The sequence below is a fragment of the Lissotriton vulgaris genome, chromosome 10 (genome assembly GCF_964263255.1).
Source record: "Lissotriton vulgaris chromosome 10, aLisVul1.2, whole genome shotgun sequence".
Lineage (NCBI taxonomy): Eukaryota > Metazoa > Chordata > Amphibia > Caudata > Salamandridae > Lissotriton > Lissotriton vulgaris.
Genome location: NC_141698.1, coordinates 1090071335 through 1090090072, shown reverse-complemented (window position 1 = coordinate 1090090072; position 18738 = coordinate 1090071335). Strand labels below are relative to the sequence as shown.

At 43.1% G+C, this 18738-nt stretch overlaps 1 protein-coding gene across 2 annotated transcripts in view; it reads right to left on the bottom strand.

Moving 5' to 3' along the window:
* SGO1 (shugoshin 1) overlaps positions 1-18738 on the bottom strand; it is a 211246-nt gene that overhangs the window by 150023 nt on the left and 42485 nt on the right. For both annotated transcript variants that reach the window (XM_086942163.1, XM_086942164.1), the window contains 3 exons: positions 15833-15937; positions 14098-14159; positions 12672-12817 (listed from right to left, as the gene is read on the bottom strand). In XM_086942163.1, coding sequence (XP_086798289.1) covers positions 12672-12817; positions 14098-14159; positions 15833-15937 — 313 coding nt within the window. The remainder of the gene's footprint in view (positions 1-12671; positions 12818-14097; positions 14160-15832; positions 15938-18738) is intronic.

The following is an 18738-nucleotide window of genomic DNA, read 5'->3' as shown; positions in this document are numbered from 1 at the left end:
TATTTCGCAACCTCCTCGACACAGGTGTGGACAATGACTGACACAGCAATCACTGCCCTGAATGCTTACTTTGACCCTCAAATGAACCCTGACTTTGAAAGACTCAAGCTACGACAGGCCCAAAAGCGTGAGGGGGGAATCCATAGACTTCTTCTTAACCCACCTCCAGGAATTTCCAAACCATGAGAATGGACAGTGGATATAGCACCAAGATATAGCACCAAACTCGTATCAACCAGACATGATAAGTGAAAGAAAGTAAGTTCAGTGTGCCACTTGAAAAAAACGGTACCCTCTGTCCAGGGGCACCTCACGTAAAACGTGAATCCAAAATGTTTGTGATCCAGTTTAGGGCACCACTCCAATCATCAACAATCAGTTCAAAATTTATCAGAGTCCAAATCCAAATTTAGGAGTCTTGATATTTTCTCAGTTCAGTTTTTTATTATTTTCTTATACTCAAAAAAACCATCAGCCAACGCATTTCGTTCTGAACCACCAGAACTTCTTCAGGGCGTGTGCAATTGTAGAAAACACCAACAGTGAATGCCACTGACGGGTATAGGATCCTTCCAAGAAACAAAATAAATCCAATTTAGAATATCCAAATAAGTCTAACTGACTGGTTTATTCGTCACACAATTGTTAGTAGCAGTTGTTGGTCGACAGATATTATAATTCAGACATTAGACCTGATAATCTCAGCAGCAAGCCTATTTATAGGATATTGGTTTGTTTCTTCTCAAATATTCTCAATGGGAATCCGACCCAGTTAATTCCAATTATGTAGCCCCAGTCCAATTTGCAAAACAAAGTGTACCTAAACGTAATATCGAATAGGTATCCCTGCGACTCGGCCAAATCCGCCGCAGTCAGTAACCGGGAAACCGAAGCGCAACTGATTTCAGTCGCGTCCCCGCCAGGAATTTGTTAGCACCTGTACCTACAAAGATCCACAGAAAGACGTAAAGTCCCAAATCATCCGAGATTGCCGGTCTGCAGCCCTGAGGAGTCACATCCTTCGACCAGCCTAGCTTGTTGCTGGGCGAGATCCTTACGATCACCCGATCCCACAAACTGTCAAATGACTGGCCAGACCAGATCGAGATGGCATTTCCCAGGCTCTCCACCACACTGGAAATGGTACCAAAGTCCATCAAAGGAAAAATGGTGTTAGCCATCTCCACAGGCCCTCCACTTACCGACAGCCATCCAAGCCTGTCCTAACTGATGGCCTCTGTTACTGGGTATTGCCCCTCTACCCATTTGCAGCAAAACCTGCTTGACGTGTCAAAGCCCCAATCACTTTGTAAGGGTCTCCTGGGGCGGGTGCCATGCCCTGCTCCCTATGGACGTGGCAACCCCAGGCACCATGGTGTGACTCAAAAATACCTGGAAAAAAGTGCTGCCACCCCCAACCTCTGGTGTGCTTTAGCCAAAGCAAACAATGAGATCTTCCAGCTCTCGTCCACCCCCAAACCTGTACACTCCTCGCCACATGCCCCCCCCCCCCCACCTGTCACATACTCATTGGACGTGCCACAGCTTTAATTGAGTTTTTTTTAATAAAAAACAAGGGAACCCACTAGGTAACCAAGGACCTTTGGTATCAATTAACCTGTGAACAATTGGTCCTTGACAACAGGGAATAAAACGATGTAATAATTATAGGCCACAATGAACTCTATAACAAGAACAAAGTCCAGCCGGACTTAAAATTTAATTCAATGTTTTGAAAATGTACTTAAATCAGACGAACAAACAATAAAGCAGTGGGGCACAGTCCTGCATCCACGATGCTGCACATACATTCAAACATACAATCACAGTGGTATTTCAGGCAATTAGAGATCGTGAGCAAGGAGATTGTTTAGCATACACTTGCTTCACATATGCGGGAAACATACAATTTTGGCACATAATAGTACACTTAATGTTTAGCCCACATATAATGTCGACGGCGTTTCGATCCAATTGTGTTAATGGATCATCATCAGGACTTTCAATGTCATTCTGAATGTACAGAGCCTGTATTGACAGGAAGGAAGGGAACAAGTAACAATTTATTTAACCAGCTGTAATACTCAACAAATTTAAAGTGACCTCATGCCAATTTAAGGTGCTACAAAACATTCAAGTGAGAGTGTCTCATAACCAGTGGCAAACATATTTGTCGCGGTGATAAGCATACATGTCAGGGTATTCCAAGTGGCAAGCTAGTAGTGTGTGCCGACCGGTAGGACAGTGCAGGACTATCACTTGGTGTGTGCGAATTAATCCAGTTGTTCACAATTTGTGATTAATTCGGGGTGCTGCGGAAGTGAACCAGCATGCAGCACATGCATGTCAGGTGGTGCCACGACGCGTCTAATAACGTAGAACCGATCGATGCAATAACCAGGGTGGCCAAGAAGCCAGAAATCGGCACATCATTAATTGAGCCCACACAAGGAGATGATTGACGGAGGGCTGAAACTTTTCAGACACTCACCCCCAGTCACAGATCTGGGTTGGATCCTTCATCGTTCTTTAACTCACTTCGCTACCCCAGTTCAGACCCAGCCATATGCAAATCATTCTTGGCCCTGAAATAGTCGCTGCCACCACATAGGATCCTTGTTTCCAGAGGACTTGGGAAGCTGCTGCATCAGGAAAATAGAGGGACTTCCTGCAGGATCTGGAGAACCACGATAATGTTGCCCAGCGCGACCTCATTGCATTGTGCCCATCAGCCATGAGCTCAGTGCCACCAAACAAGTCCTCCTAGGGAAGGGACTTGTCATACCCCGGTTGCTGAGGCCAATCATACAAGCCCATGTACATGTGGGACACCAAGGGCCCACGAAGAAAAAAAAAGCATGCCCAACACAAAAGGTCTGGTTCCCAGCCCTAGATGTCAAAGTCGACAACATGCTTGCCAAGTGTTGCTGCGGTCAGGTGAGCAAGTCTCCAGACCAACCTTCTCCTGTCTCAATAGACAGCCCCAGTGCAGGTCCTTGGTACGACATCAGAGTGGACTTTCGCGCCCTAGCTGAAGACACCACATGTTTGTGGCATTGGATGCCTTCTCCAAATTTCCAGTAGTAGCGGTACTCTGACACAACATGTTCAAACATGCCCGAAAGAGCCTTGAGAAGATCTTCACACTCTTCAGAGCCCTGGACATGCTCAAGAGCGATAATGGGCTCTTGTTTCAAAGCCAAGACTTCAAAGAGTACCTACAGTTCCTTGCCAACACCCACAAAAAGATCACTCACAGCTGGCCACAAGCCAACAGTAAGGTTGAAAGGTTCAGGCGCACCCTTAGTGAAACCATTTGGATAGCATGCAAACAGCAAGTTGTTTTGGAAGATGCTACCCACAAGACACTTGTCAATAACAGTGCACTCCAACCTGTACTCAGATGAGCTGTTAAGGACAACATTCTGCATACTGAAGCCTGGACCCCGGAGCCCATCGATGTGACAGCCACCCAATAGAGAAGGGGCCAAAATGACTACAGTGCTATCCTGGCCAGCAGTGCCCGAAAATAAAGACTGGGCCCTAGTGGGGGATCGACACCCGGTTGGGGCAGGGGGCGCTCTAAAACCAGCTCCTCCCCACCGGCCAAACCCAACAACTGCAAACGCAAGAACATTGCATCTCAATCGAGACAGGCCAGGGACAACTGAGAACCACCATCAAGAAAACAAAGTAGCTTCGGGACTCTGTCTGCGAGTAAGGCTTGGGTATGTAGGACCACAAGGTCTGTGAGACAGTGGCTGTATGATATAAATTTCGATTGGGGTTTGTCTCTCTTCTTTTTTATTATTGAGTTGCGTAGGAATGTTGTACTGAGCAAGGCTCCATGGTGAGACGTGTGTGGAGTCAATGATGACACCGGAACAGACGAGTTTGTAGGAGAGAGTGGTTTATTAGTCAACCCTTATCAGTTTCCCCACAGCAACCGACATTTCATGGAATCTTCGGGGAATAATGTACACGCATTCCACACTCCAATGCAAGATGAACAGGAATGTGGAATACAGTCCCAATAAGCCAATTGGGAAAAGAACAATTAAATTTCAAGCAAATGTATATATAATCTAAACGAAAAGAAATGTACACTAAAGACACTCTATAGATCACGAAATCTGATGGGTTTGGTAACGACCCTCTTCCTTCAGCGCAAAACAATAGGAGTGTCCTCCTCAGTATTACCTTGGATACTGGCATCAGACATACCAAAACCTTCGAGTTGTTTGTTTGTACCATGCACACTCCTTTTCACTATTGCTAACAATTTTATGTACTCTATTTTTATTCCACCATTCACGTCCTTTGACCCTAACAGCATTTTTGGACACAGCATCAACCTGTACAGGGTCTTTGAACTTCGAATTACCTTTTACAACATGAGTAGGGATCTTGATTCGAACCAATTCCCCACCTCAATCTCTGTGTGATTTACTTCAACTATGTTTGTTATCATAATGCTCTTTCATCTTGCTCTGGTACAATTCTATTTTAGAGCGTAAAGTCTCATCATGAGGATTACAACCGTTTGTGAACCATAGCATTCTTCTCTAGAAAATCTCTCATCTCACTGGAAATAAACTGAACACCATTATCTGACACCATTTCTTTACGTAATCCCTCCCTTAAGAAACATTTTTTTAGAGACTTTAAAACCAAACTAGTGTTGGGTTCATCCATGAAATCTACTTTTCACCACTTGCTAAAGTAAACCTGTATTGATGTGATAACATGTTGGATGGACCAATAAAATCAATCGCAAATTTAAGCCATGGTCCTTCAGGTAAACTACAGGGTTGTAAAGGAAGGGTAGTGAGTTTAAAACTCGTCACTGTTTGCACAACTGACACCCCTTTAAATTTTGTTAATTATGTCAGTGTTCATTGCTGGCCACCAGTAATCTTCTCTAATTTTTCTTTTTGTAATTGTTTGCCCCAAATGACCCCCATGTCCATTTCTATAATTCTTTGCCCTGAACAAAAAGTGGGAACAAATCTGTCACCTCTGATCAGAAAACCATTCTTCTGAACATGTAATTCATCAGCAATGTTTGCGTAAACCTGCAAGTTCGGAGGAAACGCACCTTCTCTCGGCCAACCATCAGTCACAAACTTTTTGACTATGACAAGATCTCCATCATCTTCCATTCCTAACTTCCATTGTTCTTCACTGATAGCTTGTCCTTGACACACATCTACAGCTGCTATTAAACATTCATCAAAATCTTCATCACAATCATCAGAATTGGTATCACAAGAAATGGGAGAACGTGATAAATAGTCTGCCCTTACATTCTTCCCACCCGGGATATACTCAATTTTAAGGTCACATTGTAATAACTTGGCATTTAATCGCGAGATTCTCGGTGTAAGGTCTCTCTGATTACAGTTCCAGATAGAATATTCACCAAGGGTTTGTGATCTGTTTGCAACACAAACCTTCCCCAAATGAAGCATTTAAATCTCTCCACTGCCCTAACACACGCTAAAAGCATCAATTACAGAATATATTTTTTCATTGTCTCTTAATGATCTTGAAGCAAACGTTTGTGGAGTCAATGATGACACAGGAACAGACGCGTTTGTAGGCGAGAGTGGTTTATTAGTCAACCCTCATCAGATTCCTCACAGCAACCGACATTTCATGGAATCTTCGGGGAATGATGTACCCGCATTCCACACTCCAATGAGAGATGACCAGGAATCTGGAATACATGACATAACAACAACGTACCCATAACCGCCCTCACGTCCCAATCCCACGTTGGATTTGGGGGACAAACCATAAAAAGTGGGGGAATGGGGGGAGAACTCTTGTCATGTGGACAGTTAGGAACCATTCCATACCTCTGTGTGATCCGTTCAGCCACCTCCTGCACAATGCCTGCTAGGCGCCGATACCACAATAACAACCCATAATCTATCTGCCATCTTTCCTTTACTACAGCAGCCATCACCAGACGTTGCAGCTGAAGTTGTCTTTCTTGATGCTGAAAAGGCATCTGACTCACTAGTCTAGCCCTTTTCAATTACAATTTTTTTAACAGTTTTATTTAGCACTTTGCAATTAAGAAACATGACACTTTTGACACTCTTTGTGAAAAGCATTAGAGCCTGATTGCAGCCGGACGAGATATACATCTATGTCGATTATTATGGACAGTGATAAAGGATCAACCTGATAAAACAAACAGTGCAGTTTAGCCTGTTAAAAGGGGCCCTACCTCCCACCCCAGGTCCTTCGGTAGTCGACGGCATTCGTCACAGACCAGCATCTGAGGGTGGATCACTCGCCAAGTCTGAGGGGGTCATCACCCACATTCCTGATGCCCTCAGTGTCTTAGACATTGTGAGATGCAGTCCTTCAGTTCTCTGTTGTCTCTTTATGCATGTAGTGAATGGGAACCATTTTGCATCAACCATGGCAACTCTGTCTCTTAGTATGGCTATGAGTTTTTCAATGCATAGATAGTACATAACTTCCCCACCACATGTTCATGGGGGGAGCCTGTGGTTGCTTCCACATCTGAGCTATGCTCAGTCTTGCTGTTAAAATAAGGTGGGAGGAAAGTTTCCCATGTGGAGTCATGGTGGGGAACAGTCTATCCACACCTGGATCATCTACAAGAACCAAGAGCGGGTAATGTGGTAATGTCAAGCTAGTGATCCACTGTACTGTGGCAAACGCCTCACCCCAAAATGTTTGTATCATCAGGCAGGTCCACCAGGTGGGCAGGAGTGTGCCTCTGCCCACACAATCCTTCCAGCATTGCCAGAACCCCTGAACATCTTATGAAACCATACTGGAGTGAGGTACCAAAGTGTAAGGATTTTGTAAGAGTACTCCTTGTAGCGAAGGCAGATGAAGACTTGCCAAATGGCTCCCCAGGTGTAGAATGTAATTTTTGGTTTTAGTCCCCTTTCCCACCGCTTCACAGAGGCATGTTTCTTCAGTGGAGTAAGGTCTAGAATGTATCAATACAGCCATGGAATGCCTTGGAAGCGTACATTGTTAAGATACAAGGTTTCCAATGCATGGCCAAGATGGTGAGTGGTCACCCCAGTGTAATGCCTGGCCTATCATGTATGTGTCCCACCTAGGCAATGCATATTTCTCCACTACATCCCCAATGACTTCAAATCCCCGTCAATATAAAAGTCTCAAAGGGTAGAATGACCCAGATTCCACAGAAACGTAGCAGGATGAACTCTGCCTGGAAAGAAGTTGGGGTTGGTCGCTAGCCATGTGAGGGGGAAGGGACAGGACTGGAATCTGCACCGCCCCATACCTCTCTCCAGTAAGCCAGGAGTGTGGATGTCAGTGGTAAATGTAGGGGACCGCACAACCAAGCCGACTTGGGAAGCCACAAGAAGCCGCTTAGAGGTGCTGTAGAGAAAGCCTGGTCCACCTGTAATCGGCACTTAAGGTCAGGGTCGTGGTTCCAGTCTTAATGTGGACGTATTCGTGCTGCTCAGATATATGTGGAGATATATGGAAAACTCAGGGCCCCTTTGGCTGTCGGGCCAAAAAGTAACCTGTGCCACCCTCTGCAATTTACCCCCCCCCAATAGACAAAACCCAGCATTGTGTTTCTTATCTGTGTCTGCATCAGTTTGGGGATAGTAAGGGGAAGGGTTCAGAGGACTCATAATAATCGAGGCAGAAAAATCAGACACTTGAGCGGTCATAGCCAGGAAATCTCTTATTTGCTCAATCTACATAGATCTTTGTAAAGGGCAGTGAGCAGGGGGAATGTATCTTTCATATAGGGCATTTGTGAGCGTTGGGAGTTAGAACCCTAATTATGTGATTGCTGAGGTCGCCCATTGGAAGCAGCTGCTTTGGATTGGTCCTCTAAGGATATTTTGTGGATCCACAATTCCCATGCCACAAGAAATAGAAATTTTGATTTTAAAGCCCAAGGCTTGAGCAAACATTTCTAGTTCCCTCATCAGGGCTGGTATGTTTGAGTCGGGATCGGTTATGAAGCATAAGATTTCATGGGTGGATAAGGCCAACTAGTGTTCCTGCCGGCGACGCACATTTGCGGATTGCCAGATTATTCAGGATTTAAGCCACAAAGGGCTCCAATGTTAAAGCGAAAACAAGGAAAGATAGGGGGTGTCCCTGGTGCATGACTCTGGTTAGTGTGTCAGTTTGGCGGATTGTGGTTTAAAATGTGCCTGTATGAAGGCTTTCACCTTGGGGCAGACATGGGCTTTGTCCAGTACTTTTGACAGGTATGGGAGGGAGAGAGGGAGAGAGGGACGGAGGGAGAGCGAGAGAGCGAGAGAGCGAGAGAGCGAGAGAGCGAGAGAGAGAGACTGACTATCGGTTGTTGCTGACGTTCAGTCACCTCCATGAGTGCAATTGCCAGTCGGGTGTTGGCATTGGCCTGGAGGTAGCGGATTGCTGGAGGGAAATAAGTGTAGGCCACATATGGTGATGATGGGACACTTGTATGGACGCATAAATGTTCACGTCACAATTCAGGAGTGCTATGTGCTGGTCACCACTGTTTAAAGGCCCACCTGTCCCCTACCATGCACAAGTCATAACAGGAGCCAGACTGTGCATAGGGAGTTCCACTGCAACAATGTGCAACAATGCGGGGTTGACAACTAGGCCATAATACGCTTGGGACCAGGGCCCGCGCAGTAGCACAAGGGCCCACTAAGTGACTATAACCCCCCACCTCCCCCACAGGGCCTGGTCTCCTCCCTGGCCACTGCCCCCTCCAATGACTATTCTTAACCGCATCATTGCTACTGTACATTCCCGTGCTGTGCTGCAATTTAAAAAATCCCTAGTTATGTGACAAGGTCAACTCGTCATAAGCACAGCGCGGGTAACACCCATGACGAGTTGACCTTGTCACAAGCATCAAAGGGGTTAAGGGGTTAGGGGTATTACCATGCCTCCTATACTTTGAGGAACAGTGCATGGGTGTCCTCATCCCCCCTTTTATTTGCAATTCTAGTGGAGCCCTTGGCTTGTCAGGTTTGAGAGCTTCACGCACACAGAGGAGTTTTCTTCATTTCTACACAACTTTTATTATTGATGTATGCAGACATCTTGCTCCTTGTGAGACTTGTGTTCTAATCTCTTCCTCTATAATTTGGGATATTATGCAATTTGGGAGTGAAAATTAATTTGTATAAATAGGGGATATCCCCACTTACGAAGCCCTCTGCCACTGACGGAAATTGTATAGTCATACTACTGGTGTGGGGCTTGAATTTACAATCTTTGCATTAAAATTTGCAGAGCTAAGAACATTAAGGTAGCTGAAAATGATGGACCTGTTATTGCCAAGTTGATGGATATGACGGACAGGTGGATTACGCTTTCCCCTATTGGTGGCTAGTAGAATATCCTTCATTAGAAAAGTGCTGTTACCAAAGTTCCTTTTACGTGTTCTCTAGTTATGCCCACCTGATATTTATTACTTAAGACAGCCTCGTACAAGCTGGAAGATTCGAACTATGCCATAAGAGAAGCAGATTGTGTTGTTCGACACCCCAAGTGTACACTGTACAGCCTCACTTTGTGGTCTATTACTACCATCAGCCCCCACACCTTCCACATTTGTTTAAAGAATGGGATCTGGTGGTGTCTGGTTCTCTGCAAACTACTCTGGCTGCATGCACACTCTGCTCATGTATGGATCTAGACACAATAGAATTATGCGTGGGCAGAGAGCTCTGCTCTGCCTGCGGAGTGTGCAGAGATTTACCCTACTCCACGTTGAACGTGGAGTAGGCAAATCTGTGCACACTCCACAGGGGAGCGGAGTTGACCAGCCCCCGCCTCCACCCCCTCTATTAAGAATTCATAAAAAATACATTAAAGTGGTTTTTTTTTCCTCTTCCTCGCCATCTCAGGGTGATCTGTGCATGCGCCCGCGCATTCCTTGCAAGAAATGCCCATGCACAGATCACCCTCTGACGGCGAGGAAGAGGAGGACGACCGCTCGAGGACGCCGCAGTCAAAGTAAGTCTTTATTCTTTTACCTAATGTATTTCTAATGAATTCTTAATAGGGGGGTGAAGGCGGGTGGCGGAGTGAGTGGAGTTCCATGGGATTTGTTCCCAACTCCGTAGACCTCTGTGTAGTCCCGCTTTGCCCCGGGCTACATAGCATCCACTTTATAAGCTATCCGGAATGTAAGGCCTTATGGACCTCTACTCCCAGGCAATGCCTCAAGAAGAATACTCTATCTTCTGACCCAAAAGCCTAGTGGCCTATATAAGGGCTAGATTCTTCTGCACCTTCTCAGAGACGCGGTTCATATCACTTTAACAAAAAATGTCAAATCCATTGCCCCACTTACAATATTTACGCATTATAGACTGAGCTACTATGTATGATATGAACCAGAGATCCCTTTCAGAGCCAATACAATTTGCTCTGCCAACCACACACAGTTTGCACCTCAGACACACATCAATGGGTTACTTGATTATACACATCTAAGTATGTGTAAATAGACTTAAGTTGGCGGAAAGAGACAACTTTTATATCCAGATATACATCCCGAGAGGCTGATGTTTACAGATGTATGTTGGAGCTTCTATTGTAAACAGACATTAGTTTTAATTAGCAGTAGACTCCGACTCTACATTTCAAATGTTTAAGTAGTTTATACAATAAATCTGTACTGCAAGAGAATTGACCCTGCACAAAATCGAACTGGTCTTAGATGTTCGCACTCAGCAGCTGGCTATCATATGACATATTTTTTTTCCACTCTCGAGAAGGACAGAACTTTAACTCCAGTGAATGCACTAGCGTCATATGTTGTGGAGATACCGGTAAAGATTAATACTACTTGTGGCACTGCTGAGTTTCTTGCGTTCAGTGCTGCCCTTATCATAGCAGAGGATTATATAATGCGGAGAAGGCAATTTTACCTTCTAATTCTAGTTGTACAATATTTGCATAAAGTGTAACATTCCTCAAAATAGTCCAAGAGGCATATTTACTATTCTGGCATCACTCCTGGGATATATCTGGCAAAGTAAAAAATCCACTTAAGTACTTTAAAGAGCGTTGGAAAGTTATAAGTTTGCATTGCCATAAAGTGCTACCCATAGGGAGTTGCTCAAGGTAAACAAAATGAGGACTACCACACTTTTACTGGATGCAAGGCAAGTGGCAATTGTTTGGGGACATTCTCCACTACCCCCGAAAACAGGCCTAGCTGTGGGACTTTGCTTTCTGCAATGATTGTGGGACCTCTGGCTCTTGGAACATATAGGTCTACTGCGAAATTGGCTTGCTACCATAGAAAAAGACCAGGCCAATGTGTATTAGTGTGGCCTATCCTGATACAGATAATAAGATACATCAATTGCTTTGCATGAATATATTGTGTCACAAACTTGAGAACATGTATTATGGTTAGCTGAAGTACTCATTCCGACATTACTGTCTTGGTACATAAAAGTACTTTAGACAACATTTATTATGGGAAGATTTGGGTTTTGAAGTGCATTCTTTGTAAAGCTGTGTTGAAAATGATTGATGTGCCACCATTAGATTAATGGTGGACAACTATGATCTTACTGCTGTATGTAGTACTAGACTGATTTTTATATTTTCGAATTAAAGCATGCAACAAAATAAAGTAAAACAGTAATACCTTAAGCAATGACGACACTCCATAAATCCATATTTTAGTCAAATTGGTACAGCTTTTTGTGGCAAAGTAAAGGTTGAAATGATTTAACTAGTCCATTGGTACATAAGGGGAATCTTAACATCTGCAGCAACAGGACTTTGTATATTTTGTTGACCTGATGTGAAAAAGTTTTGCCCTAATACACCAATTGCTTTACTGTGTTTTTATTGTATCAGCTTTTAATGTGTAATGGTTTTAATTGACTATGCACTTTATTAATAAATCTGACTCCATATTTTAGTCACCTCCGGAATTCATGGCCTCAAAATTCAACAGGTATAATCCCAGTCTCCCACTTAAGATCAGTTAAAGGGAAGTGTTACTGCAGGTATAATTGATACAGAAGTGACTATCATTGCAAACATCGTGAAATGACTAGTGGGACAGAGCAAAAGAAGGAGTAATAAGTGCAGGCACTCACCCCAGTACTCTTTTGACCTACCTCAGAATCTTGGACTTCAGCATCAACCTTTTTATTATTTTGCTACAATATTTCTTGATCTTCAAGGTGAAAACTCCCAGAACAATATAAAACATTAGAAATATTCCAGTAGCATGCTATTGCAGATACTGGCCAATGAGGATAGAGGTAGGTAGTAAGCCTGTTTGGCGCAGTTTAAAAACAAAAATGGCACATGTACAAATATATGTGTGCCTATATATTCAAGTCACTGATTTTGACATACGCAATATGCATTTTATTTGTTAACATTCCCTAGGGTGTTTCTTTGGTCTATCACTCCTACACCGTAAGTTCTGTCCCTGTTCAGGAAATAAAAACGGGGTCATGGATCATTGGTACAGAAATGCACTTGTAAGACATAAGTGAAAATCAACCTCAAAGTAGTTAACAAAATTTCAGATAGACACGTCCTTTTTTCAATTATCCTTTGAGCACCTCATACCAATCTATATTGTAATATAAATGAAAAAGAACTGATGACTATCCACTGTCCGTCACTCAAAGACTCACCTCTGGAAATTCTTTTGCTTGGATTGCCATTTTCTAAACTCTGTAAGGATTTTGCGTATGAAGGACTGTTGTGCTCTGCAACTACCATCTCTGCCACAACATCAACAATTTTAGCCTCTGGGCGAGGAACTGTTTTGTGAAGCACCCTGTAAAAATAAGTGAATTTCTCTAATAGTCATCCAAGGATGCACTCAATGAAGAGCAAAGTTAGCAGAATGATAAATGCTTACATACATGTAGTACTGGTACATCAAGCCAAGAAAGAGCAGGTTTTCAATTAACACGTTTTGCTTGTGGTTGTGCTCTGGCCGCTGTGCCACTGCCACTCAGTGCTACAGCGCGAATGCTCCCTATCGTAAATTGTCCCAAGCAACATGATAGGAAAACTGAGTTTAGATTACTAACCACATCCATCTAATTGTCATCCTTACAGGGGTTTGAGGGAATTGTGAGGGGAGCCGGGGGGGGGGGGCTTGAACGAGGTAGGGTCCCTGGGAGCAGTTACCCGTCCCTGGTTACACACCAATGGCACTGTTAGCGGCCTTATCTTGGATACTTCATTCATTATGAAAGTGAAATAACTGTACAGCAAAGAAAGTAAGTTGATTTTGTCTGCAACAATTGGAACTCACTCCAGACTATAATAAAGTAACAGAGTGCCCAATGGAAACCATTCTCAAGCAGCTACACGTGCAAAACAGGCAGCATAAAGAGGTTTTAATTTGAGAAGGCAAGAGGATTCAGGACAATGAGCTGGAAACGTTCCATGTCAGTTGGAAGAATTGATGGCTTCACGCAGTCCTACCTGCAATTCCAGCAAGGAAACCGGATTTATGAGGATAACTAAGCACAGATCCAACTTGCACAGATTCGAGACCTTAAAATGCAATCTTGGGTTGTGGACCTCTGACAAGCCAAGCTCAAATTTATAAGGGATGTTAACACATTTTATAGCTCACTCACTTGTTGAGCCAAATTAATTATGCATCCATATTCACGCACTGTGTGCTATCTTGTAAAGTCACAGTGCTCTAATGCTTCAGTCTGCCTACAACGAGACCCTTGGTAGGCATTATAAGATACTCAGGCAGACTGCTGCAAAGCGGACTATCCACAATGCAACATATATCACCCCAAAAAATAAGCTTTACTACAAGATAGCAATCCCTCACTCCAGTAGACCACTTTTAAACATATGACCATTCTTGTTTCAGTCCTACAAATTAAGAATCCGCCACTTAACTATCTAGAGACATTCACCTACCACTATTCAATTCTCAAATTCAACATACTTTTCTGCACTACCTCAAACTTAAGTGCCGTATACAACACAATTCCATCATCCTAGCTTTCTCTTCCAGATCTCCCCTTCCTCTTTAAAAATTAACGGAAAACTGCAAATAACTTCACAAATAGTTCAACTTACGTTTTTGCAGATGGCAATTCCGAGCAGTCCTTATCTCCATTGGGGTGAACAGGTCTTGTAGTCTTTAAACATAAAAAATGTTATGGTCTTAGGAGTTGAAATATGCAAAGTAAAAAAAAATACATTACTGCAAATATTAAAAGTCTACAGTTTATCAAGTACACGCTAGAGAGGAGACAATAAATGAAAGAACAGTCTTAAAATCCAGAGACAGTAAATAGTTCTGAATGGTGGAAACATGAAATATTACAATGTAGTCATGGGATGCTAAACAGATCCTGCCATGGGATTGTACCCTTTATCCAACCCTCACCCAAGAACTCAGTGAAAACACAAGTTGCTTGCGCATTAGTTCAGCTGAGAGTCACAAAAAAAAAAAATCAGCTGAAAGTCGCGACAGAAGTTGGGTTGTCATTTTTATAAGACCCATCATTTGGAAGAATGTATGTAGCGTTTTTCTTAATATGCAAGGACATCTTTACTCATCTTTCTCTTACAAGTAGATTCTCAGTCACAAAATATGACTGAGTATCTACAGGAAGAGAAAGGATGGAAAAGAAATCAATACACAAATGTCAGCACCTAAAAACAGCAGCACTATTCAAGTTAAAGATGTCTTAGGTGACTACCACGTTACAAGGACCGTGAATGTTCAAGATGCAGCCATATCCATTAGGTCACACAACATTTAGCAGCCAGAGCCTTAGACCGCAGATTGTATTATAATGTAACAAAAAGCAAATTATATAACATCCACCCCATCAAGAAATTACCACCCTGGCAGCAAGTACAATATGGAAAACAACATTAATAGGTGGCCGATAAATACATACATATGATCACTCATGTCCCCGCTTTTAAAATATTTTGGAATACACCTCTGTAACTTTCTAATGGTACATTCATTTCTTCCTTCCATACCATTCATTTTTTAATTGTTTTGGCCATTACATTAATTGTTTCCCGAACACATCATTAGTCTTCGATAATACACACATTTTGCCTTCAAATGCAACCTTTTCAGTTGTGGTAAATAAGCTCACCCGTAACAAACAAATGCTTTACATTTACTGAAAATACTCTATTTGTCTTTCTCAAATGTCTGCATCATTTCAGTTTAGTTAATAAGCTTGTTTAAGACTCACATATCGTGTCAGTTTTAAGAGACATTTAGATGAAATGCATTTGAGCATAAACTCCAAATACTCTTCTGCCAAAGTTACCACTACAATTAGAACTCAACACAACTCCTTTGCAAAACACACTCATATTTTCGGGACTCAGAGTGCCCCAAACGGGGAGAAATATGGGTAAAACCCAATACAACATAATGAGGAAAAGTCAGATAAGGCAATCACCAACACCAATCCTTTAGAAGAATATTTCTGCTCCGGCAATACAGATCTCACAGTCACAGTAAAAGGCTCATGGCCGACATGTGGGCACCAAACACCCTAAACAGTGCTATAACAGTTTGTTTTATACTTCTGTACAAATGAACTTCATTGTAACAAAAATATTCCTGGAATTGCTATGGTTCTTCCTACACTTTTCAGGAACAAACCTTCATATTCAATAAGACAGTCATCTGGCATGAACCCTGGAAATGATGAATAATACATCGCCTTCCTTACAAAATCCTGCAAATCTGTATCCCAAAGATTTACAAAATGCTGCCAATGAGGCAAAAGGAGCTTTCTTTCACGCCTATTTACCAGAGTAGAAAACTACTTACAAGATCAGTGGAGCACAAATCCTGTGCTGGACCAAGTAGGTTTGCAGTTTCTAGAAGGTTTTGTGTGACTTTACCAATAATTTCTCGTAAGTTTGCCAGTTTGGACTATGAAAAGAAAAAAGAAAAAAAGGGATTAATACTTTCGTAAAGGCTTATATAGTAAAAAGTATATCAAACAAGCATCGGTATAGCCAATAGGTCTCACCTTTGGGACCTTATAAGTGTTTACCCATGCAAGTTAATGTTGTTGCAGTAAGGATATTGTGCTGCATAACTAAATACTTATAAGGTCCCAAAGGCGAGACCTATTGGCTATGCCAATGCTTATTAGCTGGTAGTGGCTGGGCAGAGCACGCGCATGTGGTATAAATGGCCGATCGTTGCCTTAGTAACCAATGCCGTCACACACATGGATGCCGGAAACATGGCGCGCCTAAACGGACTACAGAGTCAGACAACAAAGTAACCCTACGATGATAGTTGTATTCAAGCGGGTAACCATTGGGTCTATGCCATAAGATGCAAACTCCGCATTTGATGTGCACTTGCGATGCCTTGTTAGCGACCAGACGCGCAGCTTATCAACAGGCCAGACGAACAAACAAACAAGCACATTCTAACCAAGCTCAAACACATTCTGTAATTAAACCGTGAATCCTCTTCTGCTTGTGGATTTTTGGGCACCTGACTGCCATGTGGCCAGAAGAGAACCAAAGGGGGCCTAAGGTTAAAAATCAGACCCCCAAAGGGAAAAAAAAAAACAAGCTACTCACACATTTCAAGATGCAAATATGGCAGAAATGAGCATTCTGGCATTTCCCTCGTAGGATGTAGGACTGCTTTTAGGGCTGGCTGTGTTGCCATCACCCAGCCTTTAAGTTCTTTGCCTATGTACTTGAAAATTTGTAATATGCACCTGTTTGGACCCATTTTTGCTTGACTTCCGAGCACCATCCAAAGCAGAGTCGGAGCTGGTTTTGATTCCCTGTATGCAAATGGAACCAGCTACATTTTGTTTTAAAATAATTATATCTTGTAGAAACCATCTGTAACTGGCCAACCAAAATTGCCTTCGTAATCGCTAAAAGTTCTTTAGCTTTTGGACAGAGCTGACTCCCTGGCATACTCACAGTGACGTTTCACGTCGAAAACACACACGGTCCCTGAGGTGCCCACCAGAGATCACGCAGTCTGGCACTGCCTCACCACTGAATATACATCATGAAAAGAGCTTGCCATGGTGCGCCATTTCTCTTCGCCCCTCTCCGGCCTTCCCTCCTCTTCCTTTCCATCTCAAGCTCTATTCTCCCATGCTCCTGTTTACCCAGCAGGAGCAAAGTAATAAAAATAATGCATTTCTGCATTGTTCCCTTTCACCTCCCGCCCCGCAACAGGGATGTGGTCAGGAGCTCATAAAAGAGCGTTCTGACCTTTCTCCAGAAGAGGTATTTTTCAAAACAGTCCCGGAGAGAAAGAACTGTGACAGCCTCAAAAAAGTGTCAATTTTTAAAATAACCTGTCAATTTTATGGTTCATGCTGTCCTTTTAGGATAGGACTTACTCTCTTTTAAAACTCATTATTAACAAGTTAACATATTCACAGAAGGTTATAAATAGCATGCCGCAATTATCGAGGTGCCTGCAACAGTGGCATCGAGGAACATCGGCATAAAAACATAACAGAAAGTGGGAGGGGGGGGGCAAAGAGTAGAACAAGCAAGCATGCCAAAAACAACCCACTCTAGTGCAGACAGATTGACAGCAGCCCCCCCGCCCATATCCTTACCAGTATAATTGATAGTCACTGAAGCAGTGACGCACTCAGGATCTGCCTCAGACATCCGAACTGCATCCCACTCTGAAGTAAAAGTCCTCCAACAAAGCCTCCCAAGCACTCAATGCAGAGGGTTTAGTAGTTTTGTCAGACCATTGGTGCAAAGATGCTAGTTCGGAAGATGCCCACTAATAACAATCAGTGGTGCCTCTGTTGACTTCCACCCCATATTTATTCCGAACTTTACCAACAACATGGTCAAATCGGCAAATTTACTGCTTCATTTCTCTTGACCAGCACGGGGAAACAAGCTGAACAGGTACACCTTAAAAGAGAGCTTCAAAGTACTGTCTGTGGCTTTTTTAATATTCTTGGTTGTCTCCGTTCAGAATGGAGACAGCATAGGGTAGTCACATTCCACATGAAGGTAGTTCGCATCCTTCGCAGGACATCTGTGACAGTAGCCAGGGTCCATGTCAAACTTTTTTCACAGTTTAAGTGGAGTAAGGTACATTTGATGGATATAATTAAAATGAGTCAGTATCAACCTATTGCTCCTGAACACACTAGCTGTATATGGTGTCATTCTGTCCATTTCTTTATCTGCAATGTTTTTCCCAACAATGTCTGCCCATCCTGTTTTCAAGTTTGAGAGTGGTTTGAAAAGAGTATTAATCAATAGCTGATATTGTATTGTATTGCATTGTAAACAGAGTTATACAGTGCTTTCCTCTGACCACTTGTTGAAGTTACTTTATAGCGAGTCCCACAGAGAGATAGAAAGAGGGAAAGAGTGAGAAAGAGAGAGAGGGAAAGAGAGCTAGAGAGGTAAAGAGCTAGGGAGGGGGAGAGAGAGAGAGAGAAAGAGTGGGAGAGAGAGAAAGTGAGAGGAGAGAGAGCGAGAAAGCCCGGGAGCGCTGCGTGCGCAGTCGGCTCATTTTCACACACTGCACTCGTGCTTGTGGCGCACTCCTGCTCGCTCCCGCAGAGTGGATGCCACCACAAGCACGAGTATGTGCTTGAAAATGACCAGAGCAACGGCTAAAGGTCCTCCTATGCAGCGCATGCGCGCTGCGTAGGCAAGACCTAAAAATGTGTGAATTAAACCAAAAAAATTTATTAAATGCATACA